The sequence below is a fragment of the Lissotriton vulgaris genome, chromosome 3_1 (genome assembly GCF_964263255.1).
Source record: "Lissotriton vulgaris chromosome 3_1, aLisVul1.2, whole genome shotgun sequence".
In the NCBI taxonomy this organism is placed as follows: Eukaryota; Metazoa; Chordata; class Amphibia; order Caudata; family Salamandridae; genus Lissotriton; species Lissotriton vulgaris.
The window spans coordinates 1,503,078,259-1,503,095,496 of record NC_141689.1 but is presented as its reverse complement, the minus strand read 5'-3'; the positions used below and the strand labels follow the sequence as shown (position 1 = coordinate 1,503,095,496).

At 45.9% G+C, this 17,238-nt stretch overlaps 1 protein-coding gene across 3 annotated transcripts in view; it reads right to left on the bottom strand.

Moving 5' to 3' along the window:
* The window catches only part of RAP1GDS1 (Rap1 GTPase-GDP dissociation stimulator 1), an 892,032-nt gene that overhangs the window by 425,718 nt on the left and 449,076 nt on the right, over positions 1–17,238 (bottom strand). For all 3 annotated transcript variants that reach the window (XM_086961955.1, XM_086961956.1, XM_086961958.1), the window contains exon 4: positions 15,929–16,054. In XM_086961955.1, coding sequence (XP_086818081.1) covers positions 15,929–16,054 — 126 coding nt within the window. The remainder of the gene's footprint in view (positions 1–15,928; positions 16,055–17,238) is intronic.

Genomic DNA, 17,238 nt, shown 5'->3' with positions numbered 1-17,238 from the left:
CAACATGTTTATAGTTCCTCAATCAGCCACACGGGTCTGCAGGCCGCCTGTCTAGGCTCTGGAGACGCGTCTCCATTTCCTTGGTGTGGCTTTCTGTTGCCTTGACAAGATCATCCTTGAACACAGGAGTGCACCTTTGAAATTGCGAAATGTCTCGTGTGATCTTCTTGTTCCTTGGTTCGTGGCGGTTTCCTATGAGCTTCTGGGTTATCCACTCATCTTCAGTTTCTGAGGCGACCAGGATTGCCCCTCGGGAGGTGACTGTGAAGGTCTCAGCTTGATGGCGGCACTCCGTCTTCTTTTGTGGATCTTGTTCGATTGACGCTCGATCTCCTCCGTGAGTGGATGTTGTTCTGATTCTCTTCCAAGCACCCGCATATAATTCTACTTCCTTTTGTCTTGTCCGGTCGAGGGCAACACTGTCCTCCTGTTCAGAGTCATGCACGCCAGACGGTGGGGCACTATCTGAAAGGGTCATCCTAATTTGGTTAGGGGACTCATTTGCTGCCTCTGGTTGTCTCGCCCACTCCCACTCGCGTTTGAGACTGGTGAACCCTTTAACTATCTGGGCATGGGCCTGTTTCTCTCTCATCAGATGATGATCCGTCGCTGTCACCACATCCGGCCTTCCTTGCAGAGTGACTGGATAGTCTTTCCCCATCCAGTTGGTAGGGCTCTTTATGTCTGTTTTTCTTCTGTAGGCCCTTTGAGTCAGCCTCGCTGACCCGTTCAGGGGTGATGGTAGATTATTGATGTCTGGATATACCTGCGACTGACATGACATGTTGTCTTGTGGGGTGATTGTATGTATGTATGTATGTATAGGCATTTATATAGCGCACTACTTACCCGGAGGGTCCCAAGGCGCTTCGACCGCTGCGAAACCCATCCTGGCTTCCCTGAGAGATGGTCCCTTAATGGGTATCTCCAGGGTGAGACCAGGCATCCCCGGCGGTCTGGTGGGGTCGTTAGTGAAGATGAGGCAAGCTAATGCCCAGAGTTGCCGAGTGGGAACGCTGATCAGAGTGGGCACCGAGGCGAGAGAATTATCGAGTCCGCTGACCCTGGTCCAGAAACCTGCCGCGCCGGGAATCGAACCCTGGTCCCGGGCCGTCCTCTGCTCTCGGGTCTGCCGCCTCTAACTAGTGAGCCACACTACTTCACTGATTGAGTATTCTGAGACATTTGTGTGAGCTGTGTCGCTCTGGATGGGAAGAATGTCCGGTGGTTCTGTGGTGTGTTCGAGGGGTTGGTCATTGTCGAGCCCATGACTCGGTCGACCCGAGAGATCTGACAGACATGCTTTCTGAATCGGAGGAGTCTTTTGTTGATGTTCTTTGAGAACATTCCTTTGAGTGTGTCTTGAATGGTAGATTTCTGAAACGGGTAGGCCATGACGAGCTGCTCCTCGAGTCAGAGTTATCTTTGGGATATTTCTCCGGGTACCTTTATCGACATGTCTTCGTTGTCATTTCGATGGAGAGGTTGTTTGATAACCACATGCTTATTTCTTGTGGTTGATCCCTGGGCACTTTGTCTCTGCCTCTCTCGTATGATGGTGATGGCCTCCTCTCAATTGCCTCGTTGTCTCGGGTGTCGTGTATGCATTGGTCTTCCCTTTTCCGGTGCCTGAGTGACTCATTCCATCTTATGTGGTTAGCTTCTTCTTCACGCTTGTTTGGTGCCCTGACATACGGCTTACAGGTGCGATGTGTGTCACTGCGTGATGCTTCCTCTGACTCATCTCCAGAATTTGGCGAGCAGTGAGGTGCTCTGGCGTGTTCGTGTACCGATTTCCAGTGTTGACGTGGCTGGTCCTGTCTTCCATACTTTATCTTTCTTGCACATTTGTTGGGCAAGCGGTCATCTGGTCCATTGATGCGATCTGTCCTACTGGACACTTCATCGGCTTCAGAATCGTTTGCACCATACATGGAATGACTCCTTGAGGTTGAATACCTCCTTGAGGTTGAATAACTCCTTGAGGTTGTCTCACTGCGGCTGTCGTAATCCTGGATCCTCTCGGTCTTTTGTATTGTTGACTCAGAGTATTTCATGTCACTTTGTCTCTCCCGCTGTCTTATCTCTGGTTCGCCTTCACTCTCCCTGTTTCTTGTTTTGTTTGTTTCTGGGGCTGTATTTACAGACATGCGAGATATCTCTTTCCTGGTATCTTTGTGTCTTGCACTCGGGTGTAATTCTTTTGATAATCATCCTGCTTTGACCCGCACTCCAACTTCGGCCTTCTTGATGATTTCCTTTAGCGACCACTGCCTTCGAAGGATCTTGCGCTTTGTATTAGAACTTAAACAGCCTTCGATTACCCATAGTCGAACTGCTTCCTCATTCGAGAATGTGTTGAAATGGCAGCATTGTACCAGACTTTTCAGCCTTGTGATGAAGCTTGGCAATGATTCTCCTGGTTCCTGCTGTGCTGCATTGAAAACCATGCGTTCATGATCCACGTTTTCCTGTGCATTGAAGTGAGTGCGTAGTGTCTCTTTGAGGTTTCTATATGTCTCTGTGTCCTTTGCTGAGAACGTCCTGATTAGGCGTCGGCCTTCGTGACCCACCAGCCGAAGTAGTAACAGTAGACGGTTGCTATCTCTTTGCTCTCCGGTTGTTTCAAGAAATGCATCTAGTGATTCTAGCCCCCAATTCCATCTAGAACCCAGACTCTGGTCACTGGTCTGTGTCACTGGGGGTGGCACCTCAATGCAGAAATTGGATTTGTGTTTTCCTTTTCTCACCGACATGGCGGAAGAGAGTCCTAGTATGCTACTGTCACGAGACTGTTCTGCGTTATTCTATAACTCTCTGCAGTCGAGGTCTTATGTACAATTATTTCCTCTTTGATTTTAATCGCTTGCTTTCACTTAGCGCTGGAACTTAATTTGGGACCTGGATTCGTTCGTGCCTGTTGCATTCCAGACTTGCATTTGCTCGGGCTTGTTGCATCTGAGGCTTGTATGAGCTTGTGTGTTGCATGTGCGCCTTGTATTTACCTGCGTTCTTTGTAGTCGCGCCTTACGTTTCCTAGTGCTTATTTACATCTGACGCTTGTTTCTGCTCGGGCTCGTCTGTTTCAGGCCTTGCAGTTGCACTTGTGTTTGTTTATTCTCAATCGTTGCCTTGGCTTGGTCCTTACATTTGCTTGTACTTGTTTCTTTGCAATTCTTGCATTTGCTAATGCGCGTTCTTGTACATTTGCCACGACTTGTTCTGCTCCATTTGTCAATGTTCGTTCATTTACCTTTGCCAGCGCTGGTTGTATTTATCATTGCCTTGGCTTGTGCTTGTTGCTAACGTCACTTCGATTCATCACACTTATCGGTGCTCGATTGTGCTCAGGGTCGTCTTTGTTTGTTACTTGTGCTTGCTCGTGCTGGTTTCATTTGTATTTCTTGCCTTTACCAATGCTTGTTGTGCTTACTGTTATCCTTGTTTGTGCCTAGTTACTTGTTTCAGCTCTTGCATTTGCTTGTTTACATATTGCACTTCTTGCATTTACTCGTGCTTGTTTTGTATCTGGCTCTTGCTCATTTATGTTTACTGCTGCCTTTGTCGATCTCTTTGCATTCACTTGTGCTTATTTATTTGTTTCGCCTCTTGCCTTAGCCTGTACTTGTTTGCCTTTATTGTTGCCCTTATTTGTTTCTTACACTTGCCAAAGTTTGGTCTCTTGCATTTGTCAATGCTTGATTTGTATGTTTGTCAATGCTTGTTTTGTATGTGCCAATGCTTATTTCTTGTATTTGCCAATGCTTGTTTTGTATGTGCCAATGCTTGTTTTGTATTTTCCAATGCTTGTCTCCAAACGCTGCTTTGCCTGACTTAAAGATGGCTGCCGAGGGTCTTTAACAAGGGATTGGGCAAATCTTGCGTCTGACCTCAAAATGGCCGCCGAGAGAATCTCGTGTGCAACGAGATTTTGCCTTTTCCTTCGCCGGGACACCGCGTTCATCAGCGCTGGATGTCACTCACCGGTCTCTGCTTTCAGGCACAGCTACCGCTCCAGGTGAGGCTGTTTTATTCTTTATGGTTGCCTTTTCGCAATTGCCACCGGGGTGGATCCCGGTAGGCGCTTCAGTCTCCCCGCTCCAGCCCCCACACGCGGGCGAGCAGCTTCGAGCCAGTCGCCGCCGGGGTGGGCTCCCGGTAGGCGCTTTCAACTTCACGCTCAAGCCGCACACGCGGGGCGAGCTTCAGATTAATCGCCGCCGGGGTGGGCTCCCGGTGGGCACTTCTGTTGTTACGCTCCAGCCCCCACACGCGGGCGAGCTCCACTCCTCTTGCGCGTGATCGCGCTCAAATGCTCATTCACGGCATTTACCGCTCCACGCAGCCACGGAGCTTCAGGACCAGTATGTCTGGTGGCTTGCTCTTCGCCGCAACGCTCTTCTTGATCGCGACAGTCGCGAAGGCGGGCTTTTCACTCACGCCGCCGGGGAACAGGTTCATGCAGCGTCGCAGGATTAGCACAGGTTACACAGTGCGCCCGATCCCACCCTCGTCGCCAGCTGTAGCATTGTGCTACCAATGATGACGCTGCACAAAGGTATATAATTAGGAGCTCTTTATTATGCTTCCTCTAGGTTTCCCATCCCTACTCTAACTTCCCTAGTTCCTGTCCCCCGGCTCCTCCCGTTCCTCTTCCTCCCCTTAGCTCCACCCCAACCACTAGACTGCATCACGGTATTACAGGCAGAAGCAGTTCAAATAGACAACAGGCATTGGTTTCAGTGTTCTGAAGCCAAAGCAGTTTTGAGCAGTTCTGATATTCCTTAACTACATTTAATCCAGTACAGTTTTTAGAAGGAGGACGGTGCACGTGCCCACATTTCACCTGTAGGCCATTTGTTGGTCAATATTAAAGCAGCCTTTGCCCTTGAGCAGTGCTAACAAGAACATGCACGTGTGAGATAACAGGGCAGGGAGTGTTTGTGTGGTAGTTGTGAGAGACATGAGGCAGAATCAAGATTGGACACCTTTGGGATCCAGAAGCCCTACATTCAGTAGCATTGGCTGCGGGATTCTGAGCAAAACTTTGGGCCAGGAACCTATTCTTGTACAAATTATGCACGGTTTGAAACTAGTGCTTTATGCAGCAGTGGGATTATTCACAAACATCTCAGCAATTTGTGAAGTTAATATATATTTTTTTAAACGTTTATAAAAGTTAAACGGCATAAACCTATTTCAGTGGCAGAAGATTTAGAGTCTTTTTTTGTCCAACTGTGAAATAAGCTACCTTTGGAGTTCAAACATCAGCAAACCATGCGTCAAATTAGAAAACTGCTTAAAGCATGGTTGTTCGATCAGAGTGTACATTTTTTGTACACATTTTGGTCTGCTTGGAGTTTGTCGGCAGCATCAATGGGCTGGAGCCACTGGAGGCCAGGTTTGAAATGCCACGCCCGCTGCCGGTGAGCTACCTGGGGGTAATTGAAACAGGCACATCGGGGCTGAAAGCGGGAGGGAGGGTAGAGAAGAATAGATAGAATGAATGGTGGAGCAAAGAGCGGATGGGGAGCTGGGGCTGGTTTGAACATTTGCGCAAGGGCAACATGGGGGGATTGTCAGACTTTTAAAGTGGTCATAGTAGCCAGCCAGCGTCAGAAAGAAATGTTACTCAATGGAGAAAGTGTTCTGACGGCAGTGATTCATTCCGGAGCTACTATTGCACCACTGTAAGGATTTAGATGTAGCCCACACTCCTCAGTATTGGCGGAGGAGCGTAGCCCCACTACCAGCAGACGATGAATGCAACTATAATAAAACATTGCTATTATAGTTTTATTTTTCTCTGTCTGTGCTGCTCACATGGGAGTGAGAAGGGTGGGGCCGGGCTAGAACTGGCAGGAGTGGTGGGCACCATAAGTGCACGTCAGTTTGGCCGGCCCTCTTAGGCCGGCCTAACTGACATGCGCACTTATGTTTCTCCAACCCAGCTACCAAGCACTGTCTGAGCAGCAAACGAGGCTGCTCAGACCAATCCTGGTGCTGCTCTAATATCCTGAGAGCAGCGTTTAGATTGGGTGGTGAGCCTGTGCTTTCAGGCCCATCCACTTCCGGTGGAGGAGAGGAGCAGGAACAACAACGCCACTCTGCTTCCGCTGACAGGCGCAGGTAAATGATTTTTATTTAATTTTTTTAAGCCCCAACTACCGGTGCCATCCACTGCCCACGCCCCATATTGATAATGACGGTAACGACCCAGAAGTAACATCATTGCATGAGACAAGCCAAAGGTTCAATGAACAGTGTGTTGTATCACTCGATGAGAGATGGACTGTGAGAATGTTTGCACATATTTAATGCAACTAAATAGCCATATATACAGAATATAAAACAATTATTTGAGAATACATAATGTTGGTCTTTACATAGGAGTGCAACAGATCGATCATCTGAAGTAATTTTGAATGGTTACCCTTATGGAGAATAAGTAGCATATTTATTTGATCACACAAGTAAATATCTCAATGTGCCCTCTTTTCTTACCAATTGCTGCACATTTGTGTTGGCTTAATACTCAAGGCCCATAAATACAGAAGAAGACTTTTTTTTTACAGGTAACCAAATTATTTAATTGTGATGTTAAAATAATTTCTAGACTTCTTTGTTACTTTATCAAAGTAAACCGTGTCAGCACACAGGCTATTACTGAATTTCCAGTTTCACCGTACTAGTTTAAAATAACACAAACACAGTCCTTACTTTGAGCCGGTGCTCTCCGGTGCTAAGCACCGGCACTTAATTGGTTTCTGGTGCTAGGCACCGGCACCTAATTGTCAACACCATACATAGAACAGTCTACCACACGGTGGCGCTGCCCATTTAAATTTGAGATAAGCAGAACAATGGATGTTTAGGAATACAATATACCTTAAAATTGCTAATACCTGCCTCCCTAGCCATTCCTTTAGCTTTGGGGACCTGGAATAATCTGAACTGTTGCATTTACATGTGAGAGAGATGGTTAGTAGTTGTTTTGGCAGCGATGACAAGGGCGATGGATGGTGCAAGCTGCAGTAGCCTCCTGGTCAGAGCCCTGGCACTTAATATTTTACAAATTAAGCACTAGACACATGTACTATTATAAATAACATTGCCGATCTATACAGTTGTGACCAAATATCCCTTAACTGTACCCGTAAGAGATCTTCTTGGTTTCAGCAAATGAAAATGAAATAAGTCAGGCGACAACATGAGCAGAATTTAGCACGACAGTGGAATATGCACTCCAGAGAAAACATCAGGCAACTACATTAAAAGGGGATAGAGTGGGGTGGCTCATGAGAGGTGAGCTAAGGAGAAAGCCTACCTGCGTGATCCTGGAGGATGATGGGGCCACTTCGATACACCTAGGCTGAAGTAAATGACATCTTCGTAAAATACTACCGAACACTTTACACCACCACCCTCCCTTCAGCTCACTACCACTCGGAGATTACTGGATAAATGCCACCGCTGAACCTCCCGAGACTTAGCAAATCCCAGGAGCTGGCCCTCAAAGACCCCATAAAGCTAGAGGAACTCATGATGGTGATCGAACAACTTCCAACAGGGAAGGCAACTGGGCCGGGTGGTCGTCCGCCGGAGTTTAACTTGGTGTACAAAACCAGACATGCCCACTTCTACTCACTGTCTTTATGGAGGTGTTCGAGATAAGGGGTTGTCCCATAATCTAAGACACACCCGGATTGTAGTGCTACCCAAAAAAAAACCACGATGTTTGGTCGCACTGGCCGCTGTCAACGATTAATACGGACAGGCAGATAGATCCTGAGGAAACTTCTAGCGCTAAGCATACAATTGCCTATGCTGGCCGATCTAGACCAGTGGGGCTTTATACCTGGCTGAAGTATTGCATTCAATATTCGGCGACTGATCCCTGTAATGTACCAAGCAAGGTTTGGAGACAGCACTCATGGTATTTCTTTCGGCTGATATCAAAAAAGCATTTGATACAAGTTTGTGGCCATATCTGTTTGCAGGGCTGCAGACTTTCGGTTCGGTCCCAATATCCTACAGTGGCTCAAACTTCTATACAAACAGCACACAGAGATAGTCCGCACAGGCACAGGGGTGTCAGATGTGTGGCGGATTGGGAGGAGGACAAGACAAGGTTGCCCCCCTCCTCTTTGCTAAAGCACTGCATACACAGGCCTCTGACTGGGGCATACGATTATACCCCACGCCATCCACATTGTGTCTATGTATGCGGATGACACATTACTAGATCTCTGCAATACTGAACTGTCACTCTCCCCCGGTGATGGCGCTTTTCACACAATTCTGCAGAGCATAAGGAATGTCCCTTAACAGGAGTAAGTCCTGTTTGATCCCGCCAGACGCAGCAACAGGAGCGACTTCACCAGGATACCCTGGGAGGTGGTTACATTTTGTACTTCAGAGTGCAAGTCTACAGGGATGAGACCAGGCTGCCTGAAATTCAATGGCCTTCTGAGATGTGCTGCAGCTGTCGCCAATGGGCAGGGCAGTCATCGCTAAAATATTGTTGCTGCCCAGAGTCCCATACTATTTTGTGTTGGTACCGATATCTTTCCATGAATATTCATTCGGGACATTGATGCGTTGCTCCGACAGCTGGTCTGGGGCCTGAATAGGCACAGAGTGTCGCTAACTATGCCGCAGCATCCAATTGACGACTTCCAGCTGCAATGGGGTTGCTGGCTCCGGGGGTACCAGACATCTGAGAATAACTCAAAAAAATGTTAACCCTGCTATTTTTTATGGAGCACTCTTGGGTGGGGGTTTCCTGCCCCCGGATGCCACTAGGGAAAGGAGAGTAAACAGGAACTGCTGGCAGCGGTTAATGAGATGCGCTAAACTGGGTGTGGTGTACACCCCAGAGATCCCACTTTAGCTCACGTCACGATTCAAAGCACTGGTTGTGCGCCATTACCACTGAGTGTAGGGAAAAGCGAAGGTACTGACAGTGGGTGATACTTCCTACAATGGAAGTCTTCATACCAACGACTCCCTTATTGGCCATTGGTAACTGGGGCAGGGGCACTTCCTCATGCACTAATGAGCGTAATAGTGGACAGGGTGGAGGAGAGGAGGAGCCACAAACTGATGCCACACTACATAGGCTAATGACGCATGGGGTAGATGGCCATGCCATAACCCTCCTTAATGGGTCGATGCTTCACTGCACAAGCCCTTTACTCACTCAAACACAAATGGGAGAGGGCTATGGACTGCAAGGTCACCAATACAGACTGGGACAAGATTTTAAAGATATACCGTGAGTGTAATGAAAAACTCACTTAATGTAATAATTTGCAGCAAACTTACTGACGCCAAGCAGTTTGGCGAAAATGTATAATGAGTCGAATGGACATCGCAGAGGTCATTCACATGGTCCTGCAACTTGATGACACATCCCAAGACATAAGGACATGCCTACTGGGCCTACAGCCATGCTCAAAAGAACAAATACACTGCCTGATTGATTGATTTAGGAGTAATACTGGCCTAAAGTGCCATCGCCATTTCTTTGAAAGCGCGGAAACCCTCTGACAGCGTAAATTCCCATCTGGAGCAGATAGAGATTTGGAATCTCTGAACTCACAATTTAAAAATACATCTTTGGCGAAGTTTGGTTTTTAAAGTGTATGTTGGAAAATACTACTTTTAAAGAGAGGGCATTTTCTTGCTTATACCGTCTGTGCTTCTGCTTGTCTGTAGAATGCACATCTGGGTTGGCTGACAGTTGGGCTCTTGAGCATTCACTCTAGACAGTCACACAAAGGCAGCTGAGTCCGCCATCGACGCCACTGCCTGCACCAAAACCGCAAGCACCGCTCGTGACGAGTACGAAATATGCCTCTAAGACATCGCAGACCCTGGTGTACCAAAAATATTGCCTTCGACTCCGACCTAGTCTTTGACATGGTTCCGACAGACCTCTTTCGCCGCAGACCAGCACCAGTTACGATCCTCAGATCATGGACCTCGGACACACCCGTCCTTAGGTACCTCGGTTTTGAATCCATGCCTAGCAAGACCAGTTTGCCATACCTAATACCTCTCCTATTACACTATTAGGATTCCACTTGTGCCAAACCTACACCCCCACATCTCCACAGAGAGAATCCACAGCCCTGAAGAGTCATATCTTCACACGATGTGACGAAACACGGGTCGGCCTATATTCACGAATATACTGATCAAGATTGAACTATAAATCTTTCTTCAGAAATCGTTGGATCGCGACTCTCATTTCGCCTCTCTATGAACTTTACCTAAAAATGTGGTTTTTACATAAAAACATATCACCCTTGATGCGTGCACAGGAACTATGTTTTTATTGGTTTTTTTCCTAGTCTTCGACGCCGCTGGCTGCACAGTGGCTGAGTGCACAGCTCGTGAAGAGCATGAAGCATCGCCTCGTCTCGTCTCACATTGCAGCCCGGGGTCTGCCGACAACAGCGCTTCAGCACCAATGCCAATGCATTCACCTAAACCGTTGTCAGCGCTTGAGAAGGTACAACGCATTGACATTGCAGCCACGGCCTCAACAACTAATACCAGACTTTCGGAACGGACGCCTGCTGACGCGTGCGACGCCTCAACTTCAGATTTCATTGCAAGGTCCCTGAAGCCTTTTCACTTCCAAAGGTACTGTTTCACGGGTCTGTCCAATGCTGTATCACTGAACTGTTTGATTTGTGTTGTTGACAACACCACAAATAGCCTTGATTGAAGCTATCAACTTCAAGGAACTGTGTTTATTCTTGCAAATTAATATCTTATGTTTATGTTGGATTTTTACTGTTTTGGTCTCACTTTGCTCAGATATATATTGGCTAATACTCTAAACTGGTGTGGAGTCCTTTTGTAGTGTTTTCACTGTGTTACTGTGTGTGCAGAAATTCCTTAGACATTGCCTCTGAGAGAAGAATGACTGCTCGCGCCAAGCTACCAAGAGGGGTTATCTTAGCTCTGTAACTTACTTACCCTTACTTGAGTGAGAGTCCCTACTTGGACAGGGTGCATTCCAACTGTCAACTTTCAACACCATTTCTAACACATAACCAGTAGGGTTGCCAGAATCCGCTCACCTACTCCTGATTCCCTCTCCCGCCCTCATTGACCAGGCAGACACTGAAACAATGTGAATCTGTGGACAGTTGTAATTGTTTAATGTTAACTGGCCAAAATTGGGAGCAACAATTGCCCACTATACATACCGATTGACACAAGTTACTTATATACCTAACCTGGAACAATTTATTCTGTATTGTATCAGGAAATGTGAACGCTGTATCATGCCAAGGAATTATCCTGGAATGTTATAATGTGCATCTACTGTTAATATAAAATTAGCAATAAAAATACTCCAAAAAAGAAAGAAAATGAAATAAGCCTTTTATCTTTGGAATTATAACCTTGTTTTACAAAAAGGGTAGTAGGTTGGAAATACAACTCACATTATTATCCAACAAGGCAAATCCGCTGTGCAGGGCGGAATGAATTTAACTCCATCGCAGATCTGAAACAATGGGGTTTGGGAAATAAAAAGAACAGCAATGAAGAAAAAGAAGCAGGTGTAGTGCCTCGTCGTGCATTTCGAGTCTGTAGTCCTAATTATTAAAATAGTGATTGAGAAGTTATTTATGACAGTAGCATCCATCTACATTACTTTAGTCCACAGGTGTTTTGCATAACAGGTCCATGCTAAGCATCCAATCTGCTGTGCTGGTAGTGAGCAACAACAAGGGTCTGTGACCAGACAAGGGACGTCTATTCCGGGCTCTGTGAGTGTCCCTGTTACTCTGGGCCTATTCCACCCAGAAGTAGAAATGTCAGTCTTGATCGGAATGCGTACTAGACGCAACAGTGGAAATAATTGTAGTGGATACGGCACTATGTAATGCCCGATACAACAGGTGGGTCTTTTGGCAAAAGCAACACTGATTAAAAGAAGTGGGCGATAACCTGCCTGCAACTTTCAGTAAATAGAACCTGCCTGGTATTAACAAGCATTGTCATAGCCAATAGGTCTCGCCTATGTAAGAGCTACTGTCTTTGTTTCAGCCATGTTGTTCACCACATTGCCAGATGTTCTTCAATATGGCTAAAAGGTAGTGGTGTAAAGAAGAGTAGCGAAAAGTGTCATAAAGTAGAGTGTCGTTGAGTAAAGTGGGAAGTTATGGAGGGGCCTGGAGAGTCGTGGAATGGTGTAGATTAGAACTGAGTGGAGTGTCATGAACTGGCTTGGAGTGAAGTGGCATATTGTTGTGGAGTGTCATGGAGGGAGTGGAGTGTCGTAGAGTGAAAAGGCATAGAGTGGAGTACAGTGTCGTAGAGTTGAGTGGTGTAGAGTGAGTAGAGTGGCTCAGAGTGGAGTGCCATAGAGTGTCGGGGGCATGGAGTGGAGTGTTGTAGGGTGGAGTGAGTCATAGAACAGAGTGAAGTAGAGTGCCGTAGAAGGACTTGTGTAGAGCATTGCAAAGTGGAGTTGTGTCGAGGAGTGGCATAGAGTGGAACAGTGTGTTGTGGAGTGAAGTAGAGTTTAATGGAGTAGAGCGTCAAAAAGTGGAGCGTTGTAGAGTGGAGAAGAGCGGACTAAGGTGAAGTGGGGTGAAGTACAATGTTGCAGAGTAGATTGGAATAGAGTGCATTGCTTTTGAGTAAAGTGGGGTAGATTGCCTGGACACATAATGCATTGGAGCAGAGTAGAGTGGCGCACAGTAGATTGCGTCACTGTACTCTGCGCTACTGCAGAGTGGCGTAGAGTGCAGTGGCGTAGAGTACATTTTTCAGAGTGAAGTGGTTCACAGCAAAGTGGAGGGGTGCAGGACAGAGTGCAGAGCAGAGTGCAGTAGAGTGATGCAGAGTGCAGTGGGGCAGAGTGCAATGGCATACATTGCAGTGGTGGAGAGTAGCATAGAGTTCGGTGGCAGAGTGTGCAATCTTGCAGAGTAGAGTGTCCTAAGGTGTAGTGGTGTAGAGTGCATTGGCGTAGAGTGCAGTGGCGTACAGAATCGTTGTGCAGAGTAGAACAGAGTGAAGTAGAGAGCAGTGATGTAGAGTGCAATGAGGTAGAGTGGCATATAGTGCAGTGATGTAGAATGCAGTGGCATAGAGTGTGGCAAAGTACAGCAAGTGGGGTAGAGTGCAGTGATGCAGAGTAGCTGGCATAGAGTGCAGTGGTGTAGAATGCATTGGTTTTGAATAAAGTTGTGTACAGTACACTGGGTACAGTGTAGAGTGGCGTGGAGTGCAATGGCATAGAATAGAGTGATGTAGAGTGACACAGTAGAGTGGCGTACAGAGCAGAGGCATATAGTACAGAGGTGAGGAGTAGAGCAGAGTGTCAGAGTACAGTGGCATAGAGTACAATGGCGTACAGTATAGTGGCGTATAGTGTTGTAGAGTACTGTGGCACAGAGGGCAGTGGGGCAGAGTAGACTGCCGTAGAGTGCAGTGGCATAGTGTGTGTTGTTTATGAGTAAAGTGGTGTAGAGTGCATTGGCATATAGTGCAGTAGACTGCAGTTCCGTAGAGTGGCGCAGAGTGGAGTGGTACAGTCTAGATTGCAGTGGCGTACAGTGGAGTGGCACGGAGTAGATTGTTTCGGAGTAGAGGGAAGTTCCGTATAGTGGAGTGGTGCAGGGTAGAGTGCAGCCATGTAGATTGCAGTGGTGCAAAGTAGATTAGAATGGATGGCATAGAGTGCCCTGGTGTAGAGTGCACTGGCATAGAGTGCACTGGCATAGAGTGGAGAGGTACAGAGTAGAGTGCATTGGCATATAGTACAGTGGCACAGCGTGCAGGGTTGCAGAGTACAGTGGCAAAAAGTGGTGTGGCAAAGAGTGGAATGGCGAAGAGTGCGGTGGTGCATGGTAGAGTGGTGTAGAGTACATTGGCATAGAGTCAAGAGGGGTAGACTGTAGTGGCATAGAGTGGAATGGTTCAAAGTAGTGTGCAGTGATGTCATGTAGAGTGGAGTGGCATAGTCGGAGTGGTGCAGAGTAGCGGGTAGAAGTGCAGAATAGAGTGGGGTGGGGTAAAGTGGAGTGTGGAGTGATAGCACACTGCCATTACAGACAACACATATTGAATTGAAACAACCGTTACATTTGCACAAACATGCAGTTTTACCGATAAATTTATACAGTGCACAAACGGTGTGTGGAAATGTCATCACCTAGTGTATTGATTTGTTTTGGTGCTATTATCACATAAATCCTCTCACTTTGAAGTCAGAGAAAGATAAGTAAACACCAAGCTCTCTCGGGAGCCTGAGATTTAAGTTCGGTCTTTGAATGCACAGCAAATGTGACAAAAAGGATTTAAAGGCCTGTTAACAGAAACAGAGCACTCGGAAGGATGCTGTAAATAAGGTTTGGGCAAGGGAAGGGGCAAACTCCAGCTGGACAGGCTAAAACACAAAGCCAGCAAACAGAAAGCTAGAAAATGTGAGTTACAAACCAAAAACCCAATGGTAAGCAACGGGCGGAATGCATTCCCAGGGAAGATTTTTGAATGGCCCCAAGATGTCATTAGCAAACCACACAGCTACCCTGTCCGGTAGGCTTCGACATAAAACAAAACCCAGAGTGAAACACACTGGAATATTTTCAGCTGCATCTAGTGCTGGATGAAGAGCCGCTGTGCGTCTCTGGCGAGCTGTGGAGATTAGTTCTAGTTTCCACATCAGCAGCTAGCCTCTCTGCTGAAACCGGTACCTGCTGGGGGGCACAGCATGGGATTTTCTGAAAGTGCCTGATGAAAGGAGCGGAAGCTAGCCACAGTGTGAGTCGGCCATAGCACTCATCACCACCCCACTTGCCTTTGAATAAAAGAAGGAAATTTAATGAAGCAACATGCTTAAAATAGAAGTCCATTGTCTGAACCTCAGCACCAAGTAAGGCACTAGCTAACTGGTCTGACTAAGGAACTCCTGGCTTTCACTTAATCTACTGAAATTGAAAATATCATGAGTAATGGTATGATATAAGGCCTTCTAAGAAGTGCATCTCTTCCTCCTTATCATAGCTAACCGGTCAGTTCCACAGGACTAAGTGTCCTTGTGATAGTGTTGACTAGACACTGGTTGATACTGGGTACAGGGTAACCGAAGATACATCAAGGCAAAATTTGAGTAAGACAGCAAGAGGAGTCAAAGATCAACTATAGTCCAGGTTTGTATCAAGTACACAATGATCAAATGGAGTAATGGAGAGTCAGAAAGTTACTCTAAACAGACTGAAACTCAATCGCGCAAACGCCACTGCCATGAACCACTGATCTTATCTATTAGATGACAACAGCATAATACATAGCTACTACTGCTGCTTATTCAGAAAAAATAATCCATGTCAATTTGCAACCAGAGGTCAATCAATATTAAAAAACCATGAATATAAAACAATCAAAATGTTTTAATATGAATAAGAATGGCATAATTAAACAGCATGTTTACAAAAGATAACCAAGATCTTGAGGAAGTAATGCTTTCAGGGAGATATAAAAAATAAATACATTCGCATAAAAAGGAATTAAGGTTGATCTACCTGATTCGATTACTGTGGTCAGTTGACACGTTTCGCTCATGGTGACTGGGGATACTGGAAATAATAATTCCAAGAAGGGAGCTTCTCTTTCATAACTCAAAAAGTAACAAATAGCTACTGCCATGTACTCAGCTGCTTTTGTATCTCTTTCTTACAAATGTAATCAGGAGTAGGATCTCCAGCCCACCAGAATATACTCTAGTGCCCCCACCCCCACCCCCTACCCCCCTCCCCGAACAGCAGGTCACAGTTTATGCCAGCGTATACCATTGTTAGTTAAAAAAAATGTAGTAAGTAGAAAAAGATAAATAAGGTCAAAGGTAGACTAGATAAAAGCTGGAAAGTGCGTATTTTGTTATTTTTACACTTACGGCTGTCGTAGCATATATTTCCAAGGGCACGTCCTGTTTGTAGCAACACCTCCTGGTCTTTGGAGTTTAGCAGCTGTACCAGAGGAGGAATCAAGCCTGCATCCACACATGGGTTTCTCATAAATTCTGGAAAAAAAATATGCAATTAGCATGTAGTTCACCTGAGGGCATTGTGCTTTTTCACTGGCCTATGAAGCTTTTCTTTTGTTTTCCCAGTCTTCATTCCTCAACCTAGGTTTCAGGTGGGGTGGTTAAATTCTGATCCTCTAGATAACTTATTCACACAGGGATCAGAATGACTAGATTTATGGTAAACCCACCACCACCATAATTTCTCTCTGGAAATTTCCGTAGGTCCAAACTGCCAAAACATACTAGGGGAAAACGTGGTAAATTTGACACTGGATGAATTCACAGGGAAACACCAATTCCTTATGTAATTCCTCATTTTCCAGAGGCAAACATACAACAGGAGGGTGTTTATATCTCCCAGTAAATACCAAACTGTGAGAAATTGGGCATTTGGTTGACTGAGGGTGTGAGCCCTGGTCAAGCAACAGCCACAATCGCTTTCAGGGTGAAACACAAAAAGTCACAGAATTAACATGTGCTTAACCCTTGGTAGCTTGACACAAAAAGCATTAAGGCTTCACTTAGAGGCAATGTGTAAAGCATTTATGCAGCACACAAAAAGCAATAACAGGAAAAACAGAGTAAACTTTAATAAATTGTTTGACATCAACACAACCAAAATCAATCAGTATAACCACAGTTATGATTTTTTAAAGTTTTTAGTAAGAGCGTGCACCTAAAAGATCAACCCACCAACTACGAATATCTAGTCGCAGAAGACAGGCTCAAAGTCGAAAAATATGGCCAACTGTAATGGAACCTGATAAATTAAGGTAGACACATGGTTTGTGGTGAAACTGTTTATTAGCACCCACAGAGAGGTAGTTCTCATGATGCACCTAACATTCTCATCACACTTAAGGAGACAAGTTACAACAGAACCCTATTTATTCACGGTTATATTACCCCATCAATACTTTCTTTTAACTCTTTTTAGATTGAACCTTTTGCATTGACTTTTAGCAGAACCCGAGGGGAAGGTGGAAGGCCAAAGGCCATGCTCGTGATAATTTCTCGGTCCAAGATACAGTGCACTTGATTGTTTTTTGTGATTACAATACCCTAAGAGTGTTAGATTTTACAGTTTGTGCAGAGGGAAGGGATTTTGGCAGGTAAAACCAGCCCTGATCCACCTTCAAATGTTACAGTCCCTCAAAATTTGCTTTCATTTGGCAAGC